Raw genomic sequence first — 19661 nt, 5'->3', positions numbered from 1 at the left:
GTGCCTCATGACGGAACCGTTCCGTCATGAGCATCGAAGGGGTTAACAAAACACAACAAAACATAGCATGGCTTAACAAAACACAACAAAACAAAGCATAGCATAACAAAACCTAGCATAACAAAGCATAGCAGAGCAAAACCTAGCATAACAAAACATAGCATAGCATAACAAAGCATAGCCTAGCAAAACACAACAAAACATAGCATAGCATAACAAAACACAACAAAACATAGCATAGCATAGCATAACAAAACAAAGCATAGGATAGCAAAACTAAGCATAGCATAGCATTACAAAACATAGCATAACATAACACAACTAAACAGCATAGCTTAACAAAACAAAACATAGCATGGCTGAACAAAACATAATAGCATAGCAAAACACAGCATAGCATACCAACACAACAAAACATAGCATAGCATGACAAAACATAGCATAGCATAACAAAGCATAGCAGAGCATAACAAAGCATAGCATACCATAACAAAGCATAGCATAACAAAACATAGAATAGCATAGCAAAACATAGCATAGCATAGCAAAACAGCATAGCATAACAAAACAAAACATAGGATAGCAAAACTAAACATAGCATAGCATACAGCATCACTCAGCACCACCACAGCATCACTCAGTGGCACCACAATATCACTGAGCTCCACCACAGCATCAATCTGTGCAACCATTCAACAACAACTGGTTCAAATATGTTATCTCAATGTTTCAAGCTTTATTACAAATGTAACAAAAAGATGTTAATATTTGACATATGTTCTTGGATTTTCGTCACAATAAAATACACTGAACATAATCTTCACAAATGTTATTTACAAAAGTTTAAGCTATTGCCATTATAAATATTATAAATTACAATAACTTTTATTTAAGTAAAAATTAAAAACCATTGTTATTTGTAATATCAATACATGTAAGTCACGTAAATACAACACATATTGCATTACAAATGCTAAAGCTATCACATTTGCGAAAGTTATAACTATTGGCATGGTAAATGACAAAGTTATTAATTTCGCTATTTTCAAAAACAAAACCTAAATAAAAAAATTGTCATTTACAATACCAATAGCTCAAACTTTCCTAATACGAGACCTATTGCATTGCAAATGCTTGTTAAGATTCTAGTTTCACATCCATTTTTAGAAGGACCCAATCATATCTTCCCACCATGCTGCGTCTCCTCACCCACATATAGCCTAAAGTTGCTGCTCAGTCGACCAGTGTTTTTCCCGTCAAGCGATGATTCAGTGGTTTTCTCACGTGCTTGAAATTCAAGGTAGCTATCTTAAATGTTATGACCTCATCAGTGGGGCATCTGTTGCCTAACAGTTAATAAAGTGCACACCAGGGACCATGTTGAACATGAGTGGCCATTTTGTCATTGCAGTTAAGCCATTTCCTGGCCCCTGAGCTCAGCAATCCTATGACTTTTAAGGTTTGCTAAACTTCGGGCTCTGCCTACTTATTGTGTGAGGGGAAAGAAACACACCAACACAGGCTGCTACACCTCATCTGCAAGCAAGAGTTCTTCTCATTTGTCATATATCACCATGCCTCATTTCACTGAAGGATTGTCCTCTATCTCATAGTGCAGTGGCCATTTTTGTAGAACGTATTGATGAAAGGGTCTGGGGTTTTGGTTTTTGTCCTCAGTTCCTTTCCTCTTCCTGCCCACCTTGTTCCACGAGCAACTAATGGAGGTTTAGAAATTTTATTTGTAGCACATCTTGTTCGTGCTCCTAAGAGTTCAAAACTGCAGGTTTTATTCCAAACGCCTTGCAGTGCTAAAGACTGCAGTCGGTGAAAATACTAAAGGCTGTAGTTTAAGATGCTGACAAGTCTTTAATTTTTTTAGCCTTAAAATCCTTAATGAGCAGCGAAGTTGATGGTCCCAGGAAGGACTACATTGAAGATATTAGCTGCAATCAATCTGATAGAGCTGTGCATTGACATCCCACTGTGGGCCCTGAAAACTGCATTTCGGAGGTTCCTAGTGGGAAGTTCACTCAGCTCTCTTCTTCTGAGTGAGTTTGGTCCCCATAGCTTTAGCAAGGTGATGGTGATGGAGCAGAATCTGCCAATGTGAATCAACAGTAGGGAGATGTGGGTTGGATGTTGAGCTTTATGGACAACATAGTTGACCCATTTTAAGTGAATAAACAGGTGCTACTTAAATCAACCAGCTGTAGGATTTCGTTTCTGAGTCATTAGCCACAGGTGACATGGAGACTTATTCTTCTAGTTAATATAACTTCAGTTTTCCATGGCGAGTTACAGTTTTGGTCTTGTTCCTAATTCAGTCCTAGCCTCGAAGTGCCTTCTGCTCCATCGCTTCCATCCATCCTTTTGTTTAATAAAACCTTTTTAGTCAAAATGTTTGTATTTTACAAAGAAAGAAGTATAGCATATAAAACATTTCTTTCTTTAATAAAACTTTATTTCGGTCGAGCAACCATAAAAGCGCGCATAGAAAAACAGTACATTAAAATTCACGTCACTTTAAGATTATACAGTAGTTACCATACTTGTTTGCATGGATCAAGTTAGAGCACCTACATGGATCCAACAGTACAAACAAATATACAGTGGCACCTCACCTATATACAATAATTTATGAGCTCATATAGGTTGGATAATTACAAAGACACTGGCTGATGGAACAAAGCCCAAGTGGAAGCCCATGAGTATTAGCAGACCAGGTCCAAATAATGTGAATTTGTCTAAAAATGTAAAATAGCCATACCATGTCAGTTCCTTAGTACATGTTATGACTAAATAAAACCAGACCGTGACGTATACTTCTAAAAACATGCCGGCTTAATTGTTTTTTTGTGAATTAAAGCTAGTGAGGGATAAACATTCTTTGCGGGACCTATAGTTTATGGGGACAAGATTTATTTTGTTACTGTTTGATCTTGTCTACCAACTTCCTGCGCCACATAGAGGTCAAGAATCGCGATACAGCAAATACAATGGGTCTGCCGGTGTCGTATTTTAAAACTCTGAATGCCTCTGCACAGTGTGCAAACCCTAAATTCATGCACAGAGGAACAATTCAAGATTTCCTTGCTGATTTATAGGCGGGACAAAAAAAGATAACATGAAGCTCGGATTCATCCTCGCAGCTGCAGGCTGGGCACTCCCTCCGGACCACGCCCTATATTAACCGTGTTGTACGAATCTCGCAGAGTTACACTGACTGGCAGTTACACTTTTCAATTGGCAGCTTCGTGCTGTCTGTGAAGGTATTTTTATATAATTGAGCAAAAAATTAAAATATGTGGATATATAAAATCACATGACCTATTTCAATAGTTTAAATGTCATAAAATCACATGACTTATTTCAATGGTTTAAATGTCACGCTACCTAGCACTCTAAGTTCTAATAAGTACATGGTGTTATTTCGTTATTATAATATTGTGATAAATTGTTTAGTTTTCAAATGAACGGGCAAATGTGTTCTCTATTTTCTGTATAGTCAGAGGTTTACCTCTTTGAAGCCCGTCGTTTAATAATTGTAATCAATCATTGTAAAAATCGCAAGGAAACTGAGCGCTCTCGTTTAAGTGATAATACGTTATACTAGCTGTATTAATCAACACCTAAGCCCCTTATGAAGTTATCGTTTAACATGCAGTCCCTGCCGTGTTCAAAGTTGCAACGCTCAGTAAAACCGGCTGCATTGTAATGTCATGGCCGCTAAAATCTATACTTGTGAAGAAATTTTTGTTTACAAACGGCCGCTTTGGACGACATAACATACGGCTGCTTTAAAGAAAGCTACAGTGTATATTTACGTGCAAAAACAACAATTGATGGACAGAATGCAGAACAATGTCATACATTCATCCCAGTACAGAGATCTGGGCCTAAATCCAACGTTTTTTGCACTCCACACCACCCCAGTTCAGACATGGCCATATGCAAATCAGCCTTGACCCTGTGCCTCCTGGGACCAGTCCAGCCCGAACTTCCAAGCCATGTCTTTCCTGGACCGGAATCAAGCATGCTAGGACCGGTTTCTGGCTATCAGCTGTCTTCCGCCAGGATAGCTTGACTCCAGTGGTGTGGAGAGCATGGGACTCACGTCAGGGCATACCCATCCCACTCGGGGTGACAAATACAAAAACAACAATTTATGGACAGAATGCAGAACCATGTCATACATTCACCCCAGTATGAGATCTGGGCCTAAATCCAACGTTTTTTTTGCACTCCACACCACCCCAGTTCAGACATGGCCATATGCAAATCAGCCTTGACCCTGTGTCTCATGCTCTCCACGCCACTGGAGTCAAGCTATCCTAGCTGAAGACGGCTGATAGCCAGAAACCGGTCCTAGGATGCTTGATTCCGATCCAGGAAAGACATGGCTTGGCAGTTTGGGCTGGACTGTTCCCATGAGGCACAGGGTCAAGGCTGATTTGCATATGGCCATGTCTGAACTGGGGTGGTGTGGAGTGCAAGAAAACGATGGATTTAGGCAGAGATCTCTGTACTGTGGTGAATGTATGACATTTGTTCTGCATTCTGTCCATCAATTGTTGTTTTTGCACGGTGTATATTTACAGCACGCCGAATCAACACACAAGGTGTTTGACTTACCCGAATCTCAACTCGCGGCCTCCCTGTTCTAACAGACGGACGGTTTGTGTGCATATCACCTTCTTCCGGTTTAGAGGTCTATTTATATTGGACCAGCCTGCCTACAGAGATGGAGTTATATTTTCTCCATGTTTCTTTGCTCAATATAAAACTTGATAAAAAACATTATTCATTTATCACAAGAGTGTAAATGTGTCGACACCGCAATGTGGTAAAAGACCCGAGAGATTGTCACTTGGTCCATGGTGAGGGGTCTTCTTTTAAATATTAACATATAGGGACTTGGTTCATTTTTGCTCTCGCAAGCTAATACGCAAAATGATAATTCTCCGCTGAGTAATTTGTTAGTTGAGATGCAACTGATCTTATGGTGTCACACTTCTCAATCTTTCAGTAGCGGTGGAAACAAGCCTCGTTGTGTACTTTTAGTACGTTAATCTAGAGTTCTTCTTTACTATGCAAACATTTTATATCCCCCCCCCCCCCCCCCACACACACACACACAATCGCAAACCTGGAGTGCTCTTAACATTCATATTAAAATCATACTTCCTTTTCTACCTTGCATATACAGGCTTCTTTCTACTTGATTGCTGGTTTCCATGCATATTCCTTCGCACCCGCAGGCAGTCAGCAATCTTCTATAACATTTTAGCCTCAATGTGTACCTCCACATTGGTGTTGCAGGCAAAACTCCTCAGAGCACTTGTTCATTGAACACTTTTGTCCCTTACAAACTATTTCCTACTGTCCATGCTGCAGCAGTTCGTTCTGGGTTTTTTGCTCTGTTAAACCTTGTACTTGGAACACTAAATTATTTTCACAAATGTGGGGATGTCAAATCTAGTTAAAAATGAATCTTCAAGTCCACCTCTCAGAATCATTGTAGAAATGTTTCTAAACTTGCCCTACATGAGAACTATGTGTACAGACTTTTACCCGATCATGGTTGTGCAAAATTGTAAGATTTGTCCAAACTTTACTGAAGAATAGTGGCGAAGAGCCATAAGAGTATGTTGTATTTTGTGAAAAAAATATATCTCAAATAGCGATCGCTCGAACGCTAGAATCCACACCGGGGAAATCCGCCAGGTTACTAAACGAGCCGCGAGCATAAATACCCGGATGTGCCTGAATTATAAACGGACCGAAAGCCGCCTGACAAGAATGGTTGATTTTAATTGAAAGACTTTCAAACAGACGGGATCTTTTAAAAAACCGAGGAGCTAAGAGAGGAGCAGAACGAGGGCTCCTGAATCAACACGAGTTATAATTTGATGCACAATAATGGTCTTCTAACTCGTAACAATCGCGCTCTAGCGCGGGAGTCTAACCTGAAGATAAAGTAGACTCGTAGCGGACGTAAATTACAGTCTTTTCACCCAGATGCTTTTGCATAGGTGATACGTTACAAACTGGAGAAATTTTTAATAAAACATTGTCCTGAAGAAGGAGACCATAATCATCATAAGTCTCCGAAACGCGTCGACGCTAACAAAAATGTTTAAATTTGGAGTTGTCAACATACAGTTGGGTATAAGAAATGTATATCTTCCCATTGTTGCCAACAAAGTGTCCGAATTAACAAACACTAAGACAAAGTTTACTGTCTCGGTTCATATTTCTCCTTTACCATACTAGGTGGCTTTTTTATTATGTATGTAACTGTTTTAAATGAGATTGTGGATTAATGTATATGTTTCTTTTATATTAATAAATTTGTATACTGTGTATAATCGTTTTTGTTTTCATTATAGAGCCTTTCCCAAATGTGTTGACCATATAAAATCGAATGTGAGTAAGTGACTGTATGTAGTGTGTGCTTCAGCTGGCAATTATTCCTTACCCCCAAAAGGAATACTTTGTTTTACTTAACAGTTATTTGGAACTCCAATTCCTTTTTGGGTTACACGGAGTCCCTCTCTTTGGTTTGAGAGTATTTTGTGAGTGGCAAGATTCTGCACATGGACCCAAAACCACATAAACTTCTGGTGGCAAGAACCAAAGTGTAAATAGTTTGCTAGAGTTTTGCCCCAAAGGTCCGATCCCAAGTTTCCTGGGTGAAAGGATACTACTAAAAATATCTACACAGTTTATCTAATGCTCAACATGCTGTAATCTTTCTACTATTGAACAGCAGATGCCCACATTGCTATCCCACTTTTGACATGTAGTCCACACAATTTGGAAATCTTCCCCTCTTGACGTTGACACCTCTTAGACATCACTGAAAGCCCTGGATGTCAAACCCAATACTTTGTGCAACACCACTTTTACCAGTGTGCATGTGTTTGCTTCCCACTTTTTCTATTTTCTACAACTTTGATGCCCAGGACACCAACATATAAAGAATCTGCTCTGATCAATTTTGCTTCAGCATATTCCATGCTGGCACCACTTAGACTTATGCCCTGGTCAACATAGATGTTGAAGACTGATTTGAGTACACTAATCATGTGGAAAGATGCATCAAAGATACGGACAAGAAAGGAAGGGTCAATTCCAGGTGAAGGAATGGCATTGGATGGGTAAGGGATGGGGAAAGGACTGAAGCAAATAGGAGAAATGAGTTAGAAAGGCAGAAAGAACAAGCACTGACAAAGCCAATAGGTTTGGCCTAAGCAAGACCTATTGGCTTTGGCAATGTGTTTTATCCATGTCGTACGTAATGTGGCTGCTGTTCAACTTAGCTAAAAGTGAGTCCTTGGGGTTGAGTAGATTGGCATAGATTAGGGCGGGGTATATTGGAGTGTGGTGGAATGGGATGGGTAGCTTGGGGTGCGTAGTTTGGTGTAGATTGGGGTGGGGCAGATCAGAGTGCGGCAGATTGGGGCTGATTGGAGTGAGGTTGGTTGGGGTAGATTACGGTGGGGTACTTGAGTGTGGTAAATTGGGGTAGGTTGGGTAGGGTAGATTGGGCGGAATAGATTGGGTGGGGGAGGTTGGGGTGGATTGGAGCGAGGTAGATTGGAGTAGTTGGAATGGGGTTGATTCGGTATATGGAAGTATATTGGGGTGGGGTAGATTAGGGTAGATTGGAGTGGGGTAGGTTGGTGTACATTGTAGTGGAGTAGTTTGAAGTAGGGTCGTTTGTGGAGTAGTTTGGGGTGGGCTTGATTGGGTGGGGTAGATTGGGTGAGGTAAATTGAGGTGGGGTAAATTGAGGTGGGGTAGATTGTTGTGTGGTAGATTGAGCTATATAAGAGTCGGATAGATTGTAGTTGGGTAGGTTGAGGTGGATTGTAGTGGGGTGGATTGGTTAGCTTGAAGTAGTTGGAGTCGGCTAGTTTGAACTAGATTAGAGTGGGGTAGACTGGAGAAGACTGGAGGGGTAGTTTGGGGCAGGCTGGAGTAGGTTGTAGTGGGATAGTTTTGCAGCGTGAATCTTTCTGTATTCACTATGCTGTGCATATTCCGCGGTCTTGTGGTTGGGTCCGGATTCGTAGTCTTTTCTTTGTTTTTTTTTTTTGTAGCCCTTGTGGGCGTCGGCGTCACACCTCCTTGGGTGCATTTCCGGTGACGTCGGCATGCTTCCTGCGGAAGCTCCCACTCTTGGGCGCCATCTTCAGATTCTTTTTTCCGCGGTCGGGTCTGGATCGTTCCCGTTTGGGCTCCAGACATTTTTGGAGAAAGTACTGAAAAGAGTGGAAGTTGGGGGAGATATTGGAAGAAGAAGACTAAGGAAGACTTCACAGAACATCAACGAAGAGGGGAGAAGGTGAAAACCTCGACAACTTCGACGATCGTCGACGTCCACGCGGTCAGGGAGGCCTGAACGCACGAGGATGGACAACACACCGTTCAAGTTCTGCCCGAACTGCAGACACAAGTACGCACAGAAGGACCAGCACCTGGTTTGCAACCTTTGCCTACCGGTAGAACACAGAAGCGAGGACTGCAACGCCTGCGCCGTCTTCGCCCAGAAGACCCTTCGTGTGAGGAAGAGACAGAGGGTAGCACACGCCGCCCTCGGCGGAAAATCCCCGACGCCATCGCTGTACGAGCTGGGGATTTCCTCGGAGGAGGAGGACAACGCTGCCGCCGAAGACGACAGCTACACGGTCGTAGAGACCGATTAAAAGAAGACACCTGATAAGGTAGGAGACTCGACGTCCCACAAGAGCACGAGAGACTCTGAGTCTCGAAAGTACGAGGCCAAGAGCCCGAAGGCGCCGACGCAGCAAAATCTGCAGTCCGCGACCACAAGCAGGCCCGCCCAGCGGATCCTCTGAGAAGGAGTCCCTGGCGCCGAAAGCTGTTGACCAGCAGAAAACGTCGAAGATCGTCGCCGAAAGGGACCGATCGACGTCGAGGGAGAAAGACCCTAAAGCCTCGGCACCGTCCAAGGACCCGAAAACCAGTTCGACGTCCAAGCCGTCGACGCCGAAGATCTCGCCGCCGAAGAGAGGGGCCGAACGTTCCGAAGCCGAACACGCGGCCGAGGTGGAAAGGAAAAGGCGTCGGCTAGAGGCCGAGATGGCAAGCCTCTTGCAGCGGAGAAAGGAGGTCGCCGCCGAGATGAGTGCCTTCACGATTCCACTCAAGACCAAGCACATGGTGCTAGATCTGGTCGAGGAGAAAGAGGAACAGGTCGACGACCATGTGCCGAGCGACGAGATGGTCGACGAGCGGGAAGCTGAAGAAAATCCCTACGAGGATTACAGTTATGAGGACGAAGAGGGCAGTAGGGTGGACGCCGAGTCGGTCACCTCTGACCCACGCGAGGAGGATTACCTAGACGTCGACACCGAGAGCCCGGAGGAGCCGGTCGACTCGTACCCCTCGAGACCCTCGCCGCCGGACGGCATCGGGGCGTACAACTCGGCGATACAATCAGCCGCAACTGCATTCAAGTTGAAACTCGACGAAGAAAAGCAGAAAGCAGACTTCCTGCTAGAGACATTGCTTCCAACACAGACAAGAAGCCAGTTCCTCCCAATGCTCGAGAGCGTCTTGGCTCAGGGAAAGGAAGCGTTCAAAGAGCCCGCGACATGCAAGGTGGTAACTCCCAGAACAGAGAAAAAATACAAACACTCCTCGAAGGACCCGGCCTACATTCGAGGCGAGGTCTCCGCTGACTCCATTATCACTTCGACAGCTAGGAAGAGGGCGAGCGTATCCACTACCTCGGGCCCCCCACCGGATAAGGAGAGCAAGAGGATGGATCTGGTGGGGAGAAGGATCGAGCGAAATGCCGCGATTCACTGGCGCATGGCTAACTCCAACGCCCTGTTAAACAGGCACATGTACCAGATCATGGAGGGGCTGGGGCACTTGGTGAAGGACCTACCCCAGGATGCCAGGCAGAAGGCCGAAAAGTTGATTGAAGATGGGAAGAACGTGGCAAATTCTTGCCTTAAGACGGCCCTGGACGGAGCAGACACCGCCAGCAGGCTCATGATGATGGGTGTCACGGAGAGGAGACACGCCTGGCTCAGGATCTCAGGGTTCAAACCCGAGGTGCAACACAGTATCCTGAACACACCGTTCAACGGCGAAACACTTTTCGGGGCAACGGTTGACGACAAACTATGCCAACTCAAAAAAGATAACGAGACGGCAAGATCCATGGGGGCATTGCAGTTCAGAGGCAACAGAAGAGGCACCCCGGCGCGGAGGCCCGGCGGGAGAGGTGGAAACCAGCCAGGTACATCGCACCAGGCCTTCCAGCAGACACACCAGACAGACCCGCAGGCTCAGCAAGGTCACCAGAAGCAGTCCTGGCAATACCAGCAAAGAGGTCAGTCCTTTCGAGGGAGAAATGGACGTGGTCAGAATAGAAGAGGGGGGCAGTAGCCCACCTCAAAGTGACTTCAGACACCTCCGGGTGCCCGACCACAGGAAAGACCCCAGGGGGCACCACGTACGAAGGGGTCAGGACAATCTAGAGGCCTACGACCACATGACACCAGTGGGAGGAAGGTTAAAGTTCTATCTCCAAGAATGGAGAGAAATAACATCAGACAAATGGATACTAAACATCATCCAATTCGGATACTGCTTGGAGTTGGAAGGAAAGCCAACAAACAGAAAGCCAAGGGGGAAGCCACCAGCAAGAGAACAGCTGGCGAGGCTTCAGGAAGAAGTGCAAGAACTTCTACAAAAACAGGCCATAGAAAGAGTTCCCTTCAGGGAAAGAAACAAGGGAATATACTCAACGTACTTCCTAGTACCAAAGGTCGACGACAAGATGAGACCCATCCTAGACCTAAGGTTCCTCAACAAATTCATAAAGACACAAAAGTTCAAAATGACCTCCCTGCAGGAGGTGCTGCCGCATTTACAGGTCGGAGACTTCATGGTCACGATAGACCTCAAGGACGCCTACCTGCACATACCGATGAACGAGAAGCACAAGCATATGCTCAGGTTCGCAATCGGAGGAGGCCACTACCAGTTCACAACGCTGGCCTTCGGACTGAAATCAGCACCAAGGGTATTCACGAAGTGCCTCGCGGCAGTCGCAGCGCACCTACGAAGACAGGGCATACACGTATACCCTTACCTGGACGACTGGCTGGTGAAAGCAAACTCGTACCAGAAATGCAAGCAGCATGCACAGGCAGTGACGAGCACGCTCATAAACCTGGGGTTCTCCGTCCATTGGAAGAAATCATCAATGGAGCCAGAGCAAGTAAAGATCTTCCTGGGGGCACAGATCAACACCTTACAGGGCAAAGTGTTTCCCAGCGAGAAGAGAGCGAGGGCACTGGTCAAGGAAACTCGCCTCTACCGGAAGGGACAAACTCGGACAGTGAGGACTGCGAGCAAGATCATGGGGATGATGGCATCGTGCATCCACCTAGTTCCGAATGTGCGGCTCCACATGAGACCCATGCAAGAATGGCTCCAGGAACAATGGTCACAGGCTTCGGGCAGTTGGGAGGATCTTATGGTGGTGACGCACGCAGTGCAGAAGGAGATGGCATGGTGGACCTTGGAGAACTTAACAAGGGGACAACCTCTAACACTCCCAAGTCCGACAGTGACCATCACCACGGACGCATCCCTGAAGGGATGGGGCGCTCACATGGAAGAGCTCAAAGTGAGGGGTCTTTGGACGCCAGCAGATGCGACAAGGCACATCAATTACCTCGAATTGAAGACGATCTTCCTTGCACTGAAAGCCTTCCAGACAAGACTGTACAGGCAGAGGGTGTTGCTACAGACAGACAACACCACGGCGATGTTCTACATCAACAAGCAGGGTGGAACTCAGTCATCAACGCTTTCGACGCTGGCGCAGGAGATATGGAGGTGGGCCATCCCTCTCCAGATAGACCTGCTAGCCATACACCTTCCAGGGAAAGAGAACATTCAGGCAGACTGGCTGAGCAGACGGACCTCGGCATCCCACGAATGGGAGCTCAATGCTCAGGAGACAAGGAGGCTGTTCAACAGGTGGGGAACACCATCTGTGGACCTGTTTGCAACACGCCAGAATGCGAAATGCCGAAACTTCGCATCCAGACAACACGAAGAAGGGTCCCTTGGGAATGCCCTATGGATAGATTGGTCCGGGAAATTTGCGTACGCTTTTCCCCCGATACCACTGATACACAGAGTACTGAGCAAGTGCAGAGCGAGCACCCTGATACTGGTCGCGCCACAGTGGGCGAGGCAGACTTGGTACTCGCAGATCATGGAGATGGCGCAGTGTGCACCCCACAGATTCGCCAGAAGAAAAGACCTGCTCTCCATGCAGAACGGAGAGGTGCTGCTCCCAGAACCAGAGAGCATGAGCCTAGTAGCATGGCTCCTGAAGACATAGAGTTCGCACATTTGAGACTGCCCGAGAGCACCCTCAGGGTCCTTCGGGAGGCACGAAGGCCCAGCACACGGAAGTGCTATGTCGCAAAGTGGAAAAGATTCACGATGTGGTGCAAGAGGGAAGGGCTCCACAAAAAAAATGAAAAAGGACTCCACGGTACTGAAGTACCTGACACACTTACTGGAGAAAAACCTCAGCTCGTCCTCCTTGAGAGTTCACCTGGCGGCTATAGTGGCATACACAAGGGGTGAGATGGGCAGAAGCTTCTTCACATCACAGGTCGTAAAGAGGTTCCTAGAAGGAGCAAAAAGGATTGCACCACCCAAGCGGGTACCACCACCGGCATGGAACTTAAACGTGGTCTTGACGGAACTCATGAAGGAGCCCTTCGAGCCACTTCACAAGGCCTCCTTGAAGATGCTAACTATGAAAACTGCCTTCCTGGTTGCAATAACGTCCTTACGAAGAGTGAGCGAGCTGCAAGCGCTAACGCTACAGGAGCCCTACTTACAAATACACAATGACAGGGTGGTGATGAGGACCGACCCACACTTCATGCCGAAGGTGGTGTCCAAGTTCCACATGAACCAGTCCATACAGATACCGAGTTTTTTCCAAAAACCAACGACTAAGGCAGAGCGAGCTCTGCACACCCTGGACGCCAGAAGGGCGGTCATGCATTACATTGAAAGGACTAAAGGGCACAGGAAAACGAAACAGTTCTTTGTGTCGTTCGCCAACAGTTACATGGGCAAGGCAGTGACTAAGACCACTATTGCACGATGGATCGCGCACACAATCCAACTCTGCCACAAAAGGGCAGGAGAAGAACTGGCAGAGGGGGCACGCGCCCACTCCACTAGAAAAAAGGGGGCTACAATAGCCTTCCTGGCCAATACACCCATACAAGACATATGCCTGGCGGCAACATGGGCTTCGGTGCACACATTCACGAAACACTATTGCGTGGATGTGCAGATGAACAAGGAAGCACAAGTCGGACAAAGGGTGCTCCAGCATATATATTCAGAAACCAGAGCTCATCTTCCACCCAGCCGCCACGGAAATGAGAAACCGCTACGAAATCGATGCACAGCATAGTGAATCCAGAAAGATTCACGCTGCAAAACGAATAGTTTCTTACCTGTCGGTGAAGTTTTGCAGCTTGAAGATCTTTCTGGATTCACTAGCGAACCCACCCACCTCCGCCAGAAAGATGAGGCTGGAGAGAGAAGAGGTGATCAAAAAAAAAAAAAAAAAAGTGAAGATGAAGTAAGAGAACATAAGGACAAGTGGTAAAGAAATTATCACCTGAATAGAACATTGCCATTACTTCGGAAAAGAAAGAAACACGGAAAAAAGAATCCGAAGATGGCGCCCAACAGTGGGAGCTTCCGCAGGAAGCATGCCGACGTCACCGGAAATGCACCCAAGGAGGTGTGACGCCGACGCCCACAAGGGCTACAAAAAAAAAAAAAAAAAAAGAAAAGACTACGAATCCGGACCCAACCACAAGACTGCGGAATATGCACAGCATAGTGAATCCAGAAAGATCTTCAAGCTGCAAAACTACACCGACAGGTAAGAAACTATTCGATTTGAGTGGGGTAGATGGTGTAGATGGGGAGACTGGAGTGGGGTAGATGGAGAAGACTAGAGGGGTAGGTTGGAGTGGGGTAGATTGGTGTAGGTTGTGGTGGGGTAGATTAGAGTGGGTTAGAGTGAGGTAGATTGGATAGCTTGAAGTAGTTGGAGTATGCTAGGTTGAAGTAGATTGGAGTGGGGTAGACTGGAGACAGTAATTTGGGGTAGATTGGTGTTTGTTGTAGTGGGGTAGATTAGAGTGGAGTAGATAGGGGAGTGGAGTAGAAAGGGTAGTGGAGTAGAAAGGGTAGACTGGGGTGGGTTAGATGGGGTTAGACTGGAGTAGGGTAGATTGGGACAGGTTGTGGTAGATTGGGGCAGATTGTGTTGTGGGGTAGATGGGGGTGGAGTAGATTGAAGTGGGGTAGGCTGGGGTAGATAGGGGTGGGCAGATGAGGTAGATTGGTGTGGATTGTGGTGAAGTGAGGTGGGCAGATTGTGGTCGATTTGGGCATATTGGGGAAGATTGTGGTAGATTAGGGTGGGTAGATTGGTGTGGAATAGATTGTGGTTGGGTAGATTGGGGTAGGATGAATGGGATGTTTGGGGTGTGTAGATTAAGGTAGATTGGAGAGGGGTAGTTTGAGTAGACTGTAGTAGTTGGAGTGGGGTAGATTGGATGGAGTAGACTGGGGTAGATTGGGTAGGATAGGTTGGGTGGGGTAGTTGGGGCAGATTGGAGTGGGGTAGATTTTGAAGTAGATTGGAGTGGGTTAAACGGGGCATATTGAAGTGGAGGGGTAGATTGGGGTAAATTGGAGTGGTTTGGGGTAGATTAGAGTGGGATAGATGAGGTAGATTGGAGTTGGTAGAATGGGTCGGAGTAGGGTAGATTGGGTGGATTGAGTGTGCTAGAAGGGGTAGATTGGGGCAGATTGTAGTGAGTGAATTAGTGTAGATTGGAGGGGAGTGGCGTGCAATGATGGGGAGCTGTAGCACCCGAAGGAAAGGGGAGAAACAGTGCCATGAAGATGGAGGAGCAGTAGTGCCATGAAGTAGTGGGAACTATATTGTGTTGAAGCGTGCGTTCCTCTCTATAATCAATAGCTGTGCAGCCAATGTGTTTTGAAAAGTTAAGAAAGTGTGTTCCATCACCATGATGCATATATTTGAAATGTGGCAAGGGTCATTCCCCGTTAGGCAGGTTGTCAGCATAAAGTCCTGCTGGCATCCCTTGGATGATTTTGCCTGGGCAAAACCCCCAGAACAAGCGAACACTCATGTAGTGAGTTGGTGGTGTGCTTGTTTCCAAAACATGATGGTCGGGCTGAAGGCGGGCAGGGAAAAAGTCGATGAAGTGTACTCTCCACATGTGGCAGCGCCCGGAGAAAAACAAAAATTCTTGAGATACTTTGAATTTTACTAAGAATGGAAGTTCAAGCATGATGTTGTTAAGTTGCTTTTATGACACTGCTGCCTATTCCGCAAAGATATTGCATCTTCCATCCATTGAAGCCTCATGTGGTGCCAGAAATATCATTGTCTGTATTTCCGTTGAAACACGTTTAGAAAAGTTACAGCTTGTTTGTTGTAGAAATCAACCGTCCATCGTTAAATCTTATTTAGCAAATAATAATGCAATACAATAAGTACACTTCTATCAAAGTACTCGTTGTGTAAACCTAATGTGCCTAATTTAATTATGTATTTTCTTTCCAAGTTCGGACCTCTGGGCTCTTGGGTGCATCCTTTACCAACTCGTAGCCGGTTTACCTCCTTTCCGAGCTGGGTAAGGATCTTTTATTTGGAATCTTTTTCATTATTTAAACAGCACAAAGTGCAGAATTTCACTACATATAGATCCATTTTCTTCTGTATTCTAATCAACAACTTTTTTTTCTTACAGGAATGAATATCTCATATTTCAAAAGATCATTAAGCTGGAATATGGTTTTCCTGAAAAATTCTTTCCCAAAGCAAAAGATCTTGTAGAGAAGCTTTTGGTAAGTATGCCCCGTTTCAGTGGGATAATTTCAACACAGTCTCGTACAGTCATGTTACTTTTGGGCAGTTCTGACAATCACGGGTGCATAAAGACCTCTGCGGTCACATAAAATAACATTTCAAATGGGGACCCTGTAATTTGCCCGTTTACTTTGCAGTTTCTAATCGGAGAGCTTCTTCTTGGTATCCCGCTTTACACTTGTCTTTGATTTGATCGCACTTAATTACCAGCATTGGTGTCAAAAACTGTCCCCAAGCCCTTCATATGCAGAACGGCCTCATGATCAACAGTCTTTTATCCCTTTAGGAGTTCCCTTGCCCACAAATCTGTGGAGGAACAAAATGTGTGATGTCTGTACCTTGCAGTGGCGGCTGGTGACATTTGAAAGTGGTAGGGCGTAACGGTTCGGGATGCGTGCCCTATGGCGAGGGAGCGTAGCGAACGAGGCTGACCGTCGTAAGAAAAACACATGGAGCTTCAGCCTCAGGTAGCTCCTAGTCCTGCTCCTTCTCTACCCTCAAAGCTCCTGGTGACTATTCTAAAGTTAGGCCTAGTTTTAACAAGGAAAGCTAGCAGATTTTTCAAATAGACTCGATACCTCTGTCAAAATGTAAAAACCATCTGACAAAGGCAGGAATGGTGGATGGTTTTATATACAGGGCCACTGAAATTATGCAGCAACGGATCACCAATGTATAAGATACATTATGAGGCTAAGCACAGCAAGTTATGTGTATGATGTAGCAGTCTCTTATTGACATTTCAGCAACTGTTAGAAGTGTCTGGGCAAAGCTGTGCACATTATTACCATTGGAGCATCTGAATATAGCAATATCCAATTGAAAGGTGATGGGTTAAACTTTAAAAAAAAACAAGAGTTGCCACTGCCTAAGTTTTGCATGTAGCTCGTACATGTAAACTTCTGAAATGAAAAATAAAACTTATGTTCTTGACTTTTTGCCTTTTTGCTTGTGGGCAATCAAGGGTTAAATAGGCCGATTGCTGAGAGAGGCACAGAGAGCTTTTCAAATGGAGATGCCAGCGTCCCACTAGTAACGGGCTGACATCAATACTCCTGAGATGGGCACAGTGCAGGGGATAAAAAGATGTTGTCCAGAACGTCACTGAGCATGAAGTCCACCAGGGATTAGGTACATATTTAGCACGTAGAAGCAATCTAAAGCTGCTCCCCCCCCCCTTGTAACATCCACCACCCCCAACTCCCGCCAAACCCCTCAGTGGTGCCAAATAGGATATACTCGACCTTAAGACTCGCAAGATGTAAAACCTCTAAGGCACGTGCCCTACTCACACCAGATGAGTTACATATAATGAAACAGAGCCTGTCCTCGGCTTCTGTAGCATAACCATCACGACCTAGGGCAGTGATAGCAGCGTCATGAACTTGGCAATCGAGGGCCTCTCAGTCAAATTTGGAGATGAACTTACTCTCCCTCAACCAGAACCAGGGTACAGGAATTGGCAGCTGCCGCGTTTTCTGCATAATTGTTGATTTGCTGCATTTGCCACTACTCTACAATAATCCGTTTTAATACAAAAATCGTTGACAATAAAGTTACTAAAACTCTGCCACACATATTGCGGTGCAGTGGCAGGTCCTTTTCCGATCATGACAGGTCACCTTTCTCTTGCCAATTGCCATATTAGATGTTAAACTTACAATAATGATGTGTAACTTTCCCCCCACCCTCGCCAGTGCAGACTTAATAAGAAAGACAAAAAGCGTGAATTAATGTCACAGAATTCCAGTGGAAGGAACAGGAAATGTCAATAAAGAAGCAGTTTGTACCAAAGACGAAAGTGTAAAAGACTAAACAAGATAAAAAACAGGAGAAGGATAATAAGTAGCTTGTAAAACATGAGAAAGAGAGAGGACTTAAAAGAAAGGGAAGATTAGACGGACCCACGAGTCTTGAACACTGAACGCGGATCAGAGCAAACTCATCTTGCAAACAAACGAACGTGAGGCGACCGAAATATTAAAGACTCAACCCGGGCAAAGCTCCACCTCGTCGGTCTCCCCTCCAAAACTCGAGCCCTACCAGCCTCGGCTCCAGGTTCTCATTAGAACAATTCTGCCTTCACTCATCTAGCTAGCACTCTGCTCATCAAAGGCAAACTTGCTACCAATACTGAGAATACACGGCTCGCTCACAGTGGGGGCCAGGGGGGTGGGGATAAATAAAATAAAAAAACTTACCTTGTCTTTACTTGACCGGGTCCGCACCATCTCTGCTCTGGGGTCCCGTTGGCGCCTAGACTAATGGCTGCCAACTTGCCGAGACACAGTAGTAGCCAATCCTGATGCTGCTCTCTTTAGAGGAGAGCTGCTCTCTAAAGAGAGTAGCATCAGGATTGGGCTGAGCCTTAAAAAAACGTTGTTCGTTTTCTCAGCACTGGGGTACGTTGCATTAGGCAGGCAAGCCCCTAATCTGTTGTTTTTTTTAAAACCGCATAGTTTGCTAGCTGGAGAAACCCTGCCGGGCAAACACCACATGCGCAGTGAGTGCTTACTGTGCCGGCACAGAGTCAGTCCAGCGCCACCCAGTGTCAGACAGTGCATACTGTCCATGTCCATGACACACACCACGGCCGCAGGGCAATAATTATCGGGCAATTTATTCGAGCGGCGCGTTAATTTATAAAACTTTTATTGACGCGCCGCTCGAATAAATTGCCTGATAATTATAGGTGGGGCAACTCCCAAACACCCTAATGGTAAAACCGCCACTGGTACCTTGTCCCTTTTGCGGTGTGCTTTGGTTTGAACGCTGGCCGTGTGCTTTGGTGTGAATGCTGGCCGTGTGCTTTGCTTTGAATGCTGGCCGTGTGCTTTGCTTTGAATGCTGGCCGTGTGCTTTGGTTTGAATGCTGGATGCTGGCCGTGTGCTTTGCTTTGAATGCTGGCCGTGTGCTTTGCTTTGAATGCTGGCCGTGTGCTTTGCTTTGAATGCTGGCCGTGTGCCGGGTGCTTTGCTTTGAATGCTGGCCGTGTGCCGTGTGCTTTGGTTTGAATGCTGGCCGTGTGTTTGGTTTGATGCTTTGGTTGGAATGCTGGCCGTGTGCTTTGGTTTGAATGCTGGCCGTGCGCCGTGTGCTTTGCTTTGAATGCTGGCCGTGTGCTTTGCTTTGAATGCTGGCCGTGTGCTTTGGTTTGAATGCTGGCCGTGTGCCGTGTGCTTTGGTTTGAATGCTGGCCGTGTGCTGTGTGCTTTGCTTTGAATGCTGGCCGTGTGCTTTGGTTTGAATGCTGGCCGTGTGCCGTGTGCTTTGGTTTGAATGCTATCATTATAGAAAATGGGGTAACCCAAAACGGTTTTTGGACCTGGGTAGTCAATATTGGCATAGAAACAATGGCCCAACCCGAAATCGATTATTAGCTCAATCAATCAGTACTCACAGTTGATTATTTTAGTGACTGAATAGGTGTTTCAGAATAATCACCTCTTGTAGATTTTATCAAACAACTTAGAAATGCATCCACCTTGGAAAATTAATTTATTCAAAAAATGAGGAGTTTTAATGAATTACTCCAACACAGCGATGAAAATTTCATATATACATTAGTAAAAAATTTTTAAACAACGAACGGTAACAAAGGGAGCAGTGTGCTTCTATAAAGGTGCCGGAAAAATAGAAAGAAAAAGT

General features: G+C 45.7%; 2 protein-coding genes across 2 annotated transcripts in view; both read left to right on the top strand.

Moving 5' to 3' along the window:
* Nucleotides 1-19661, top strand: part of PDPK1 (3-phosphoinositide dependent protein kinase 1) — a 288661-nt gene that overhangs the window by 181457 nt on the left and 87543 nt on the right. The window contains exons 9-10 of the mRNA XM_086940588.1: nt 15708-15776; nt 15894-15990. Of these exons, the coding sequence (XP_086796714.1) occupies nt 15708-15776; nt 15894-15990 (166 nt within the window). The remainder of the gene's footprint in view (nt 1-15707; nt 15777-15893; nt 15991-19661) is intronic.
* On the top strand, nt 9594-13646 carry LOC147684741 (uncharacterized). Its single transcript, XM_086942388.1, has 2 exons — nt 9594-13503; nt 13594-13646. The coding sequence occupies exon 1, from the start codon at nt 10576-10578 to the stop codon at nt 12652-12654; it is 2079 nt and encodes a 692-aa protein (XP_086798514.1). The 5' UTR covers nt 9594-10575; the 3' UTR covers nt 12655-13503; nt 13594-13646.

This window comes from Lissotriton vulgaris, chromosome 10 (genome assembly GCF_964263255.1).
Source record: "Lissotriton vulgaris chromosome 10, aLisVul1.2, whole genome shotgun sequence".
Lineage (NCBI taxonomy): Eukaryota > Metazoa > Chordata > Amphibia > Caudata > Salamandridae > Lissotriton > Lissotriton vulgaris.
This window is presented reverse-complemented; position numbering and strand designations above follow the sequence as displayed.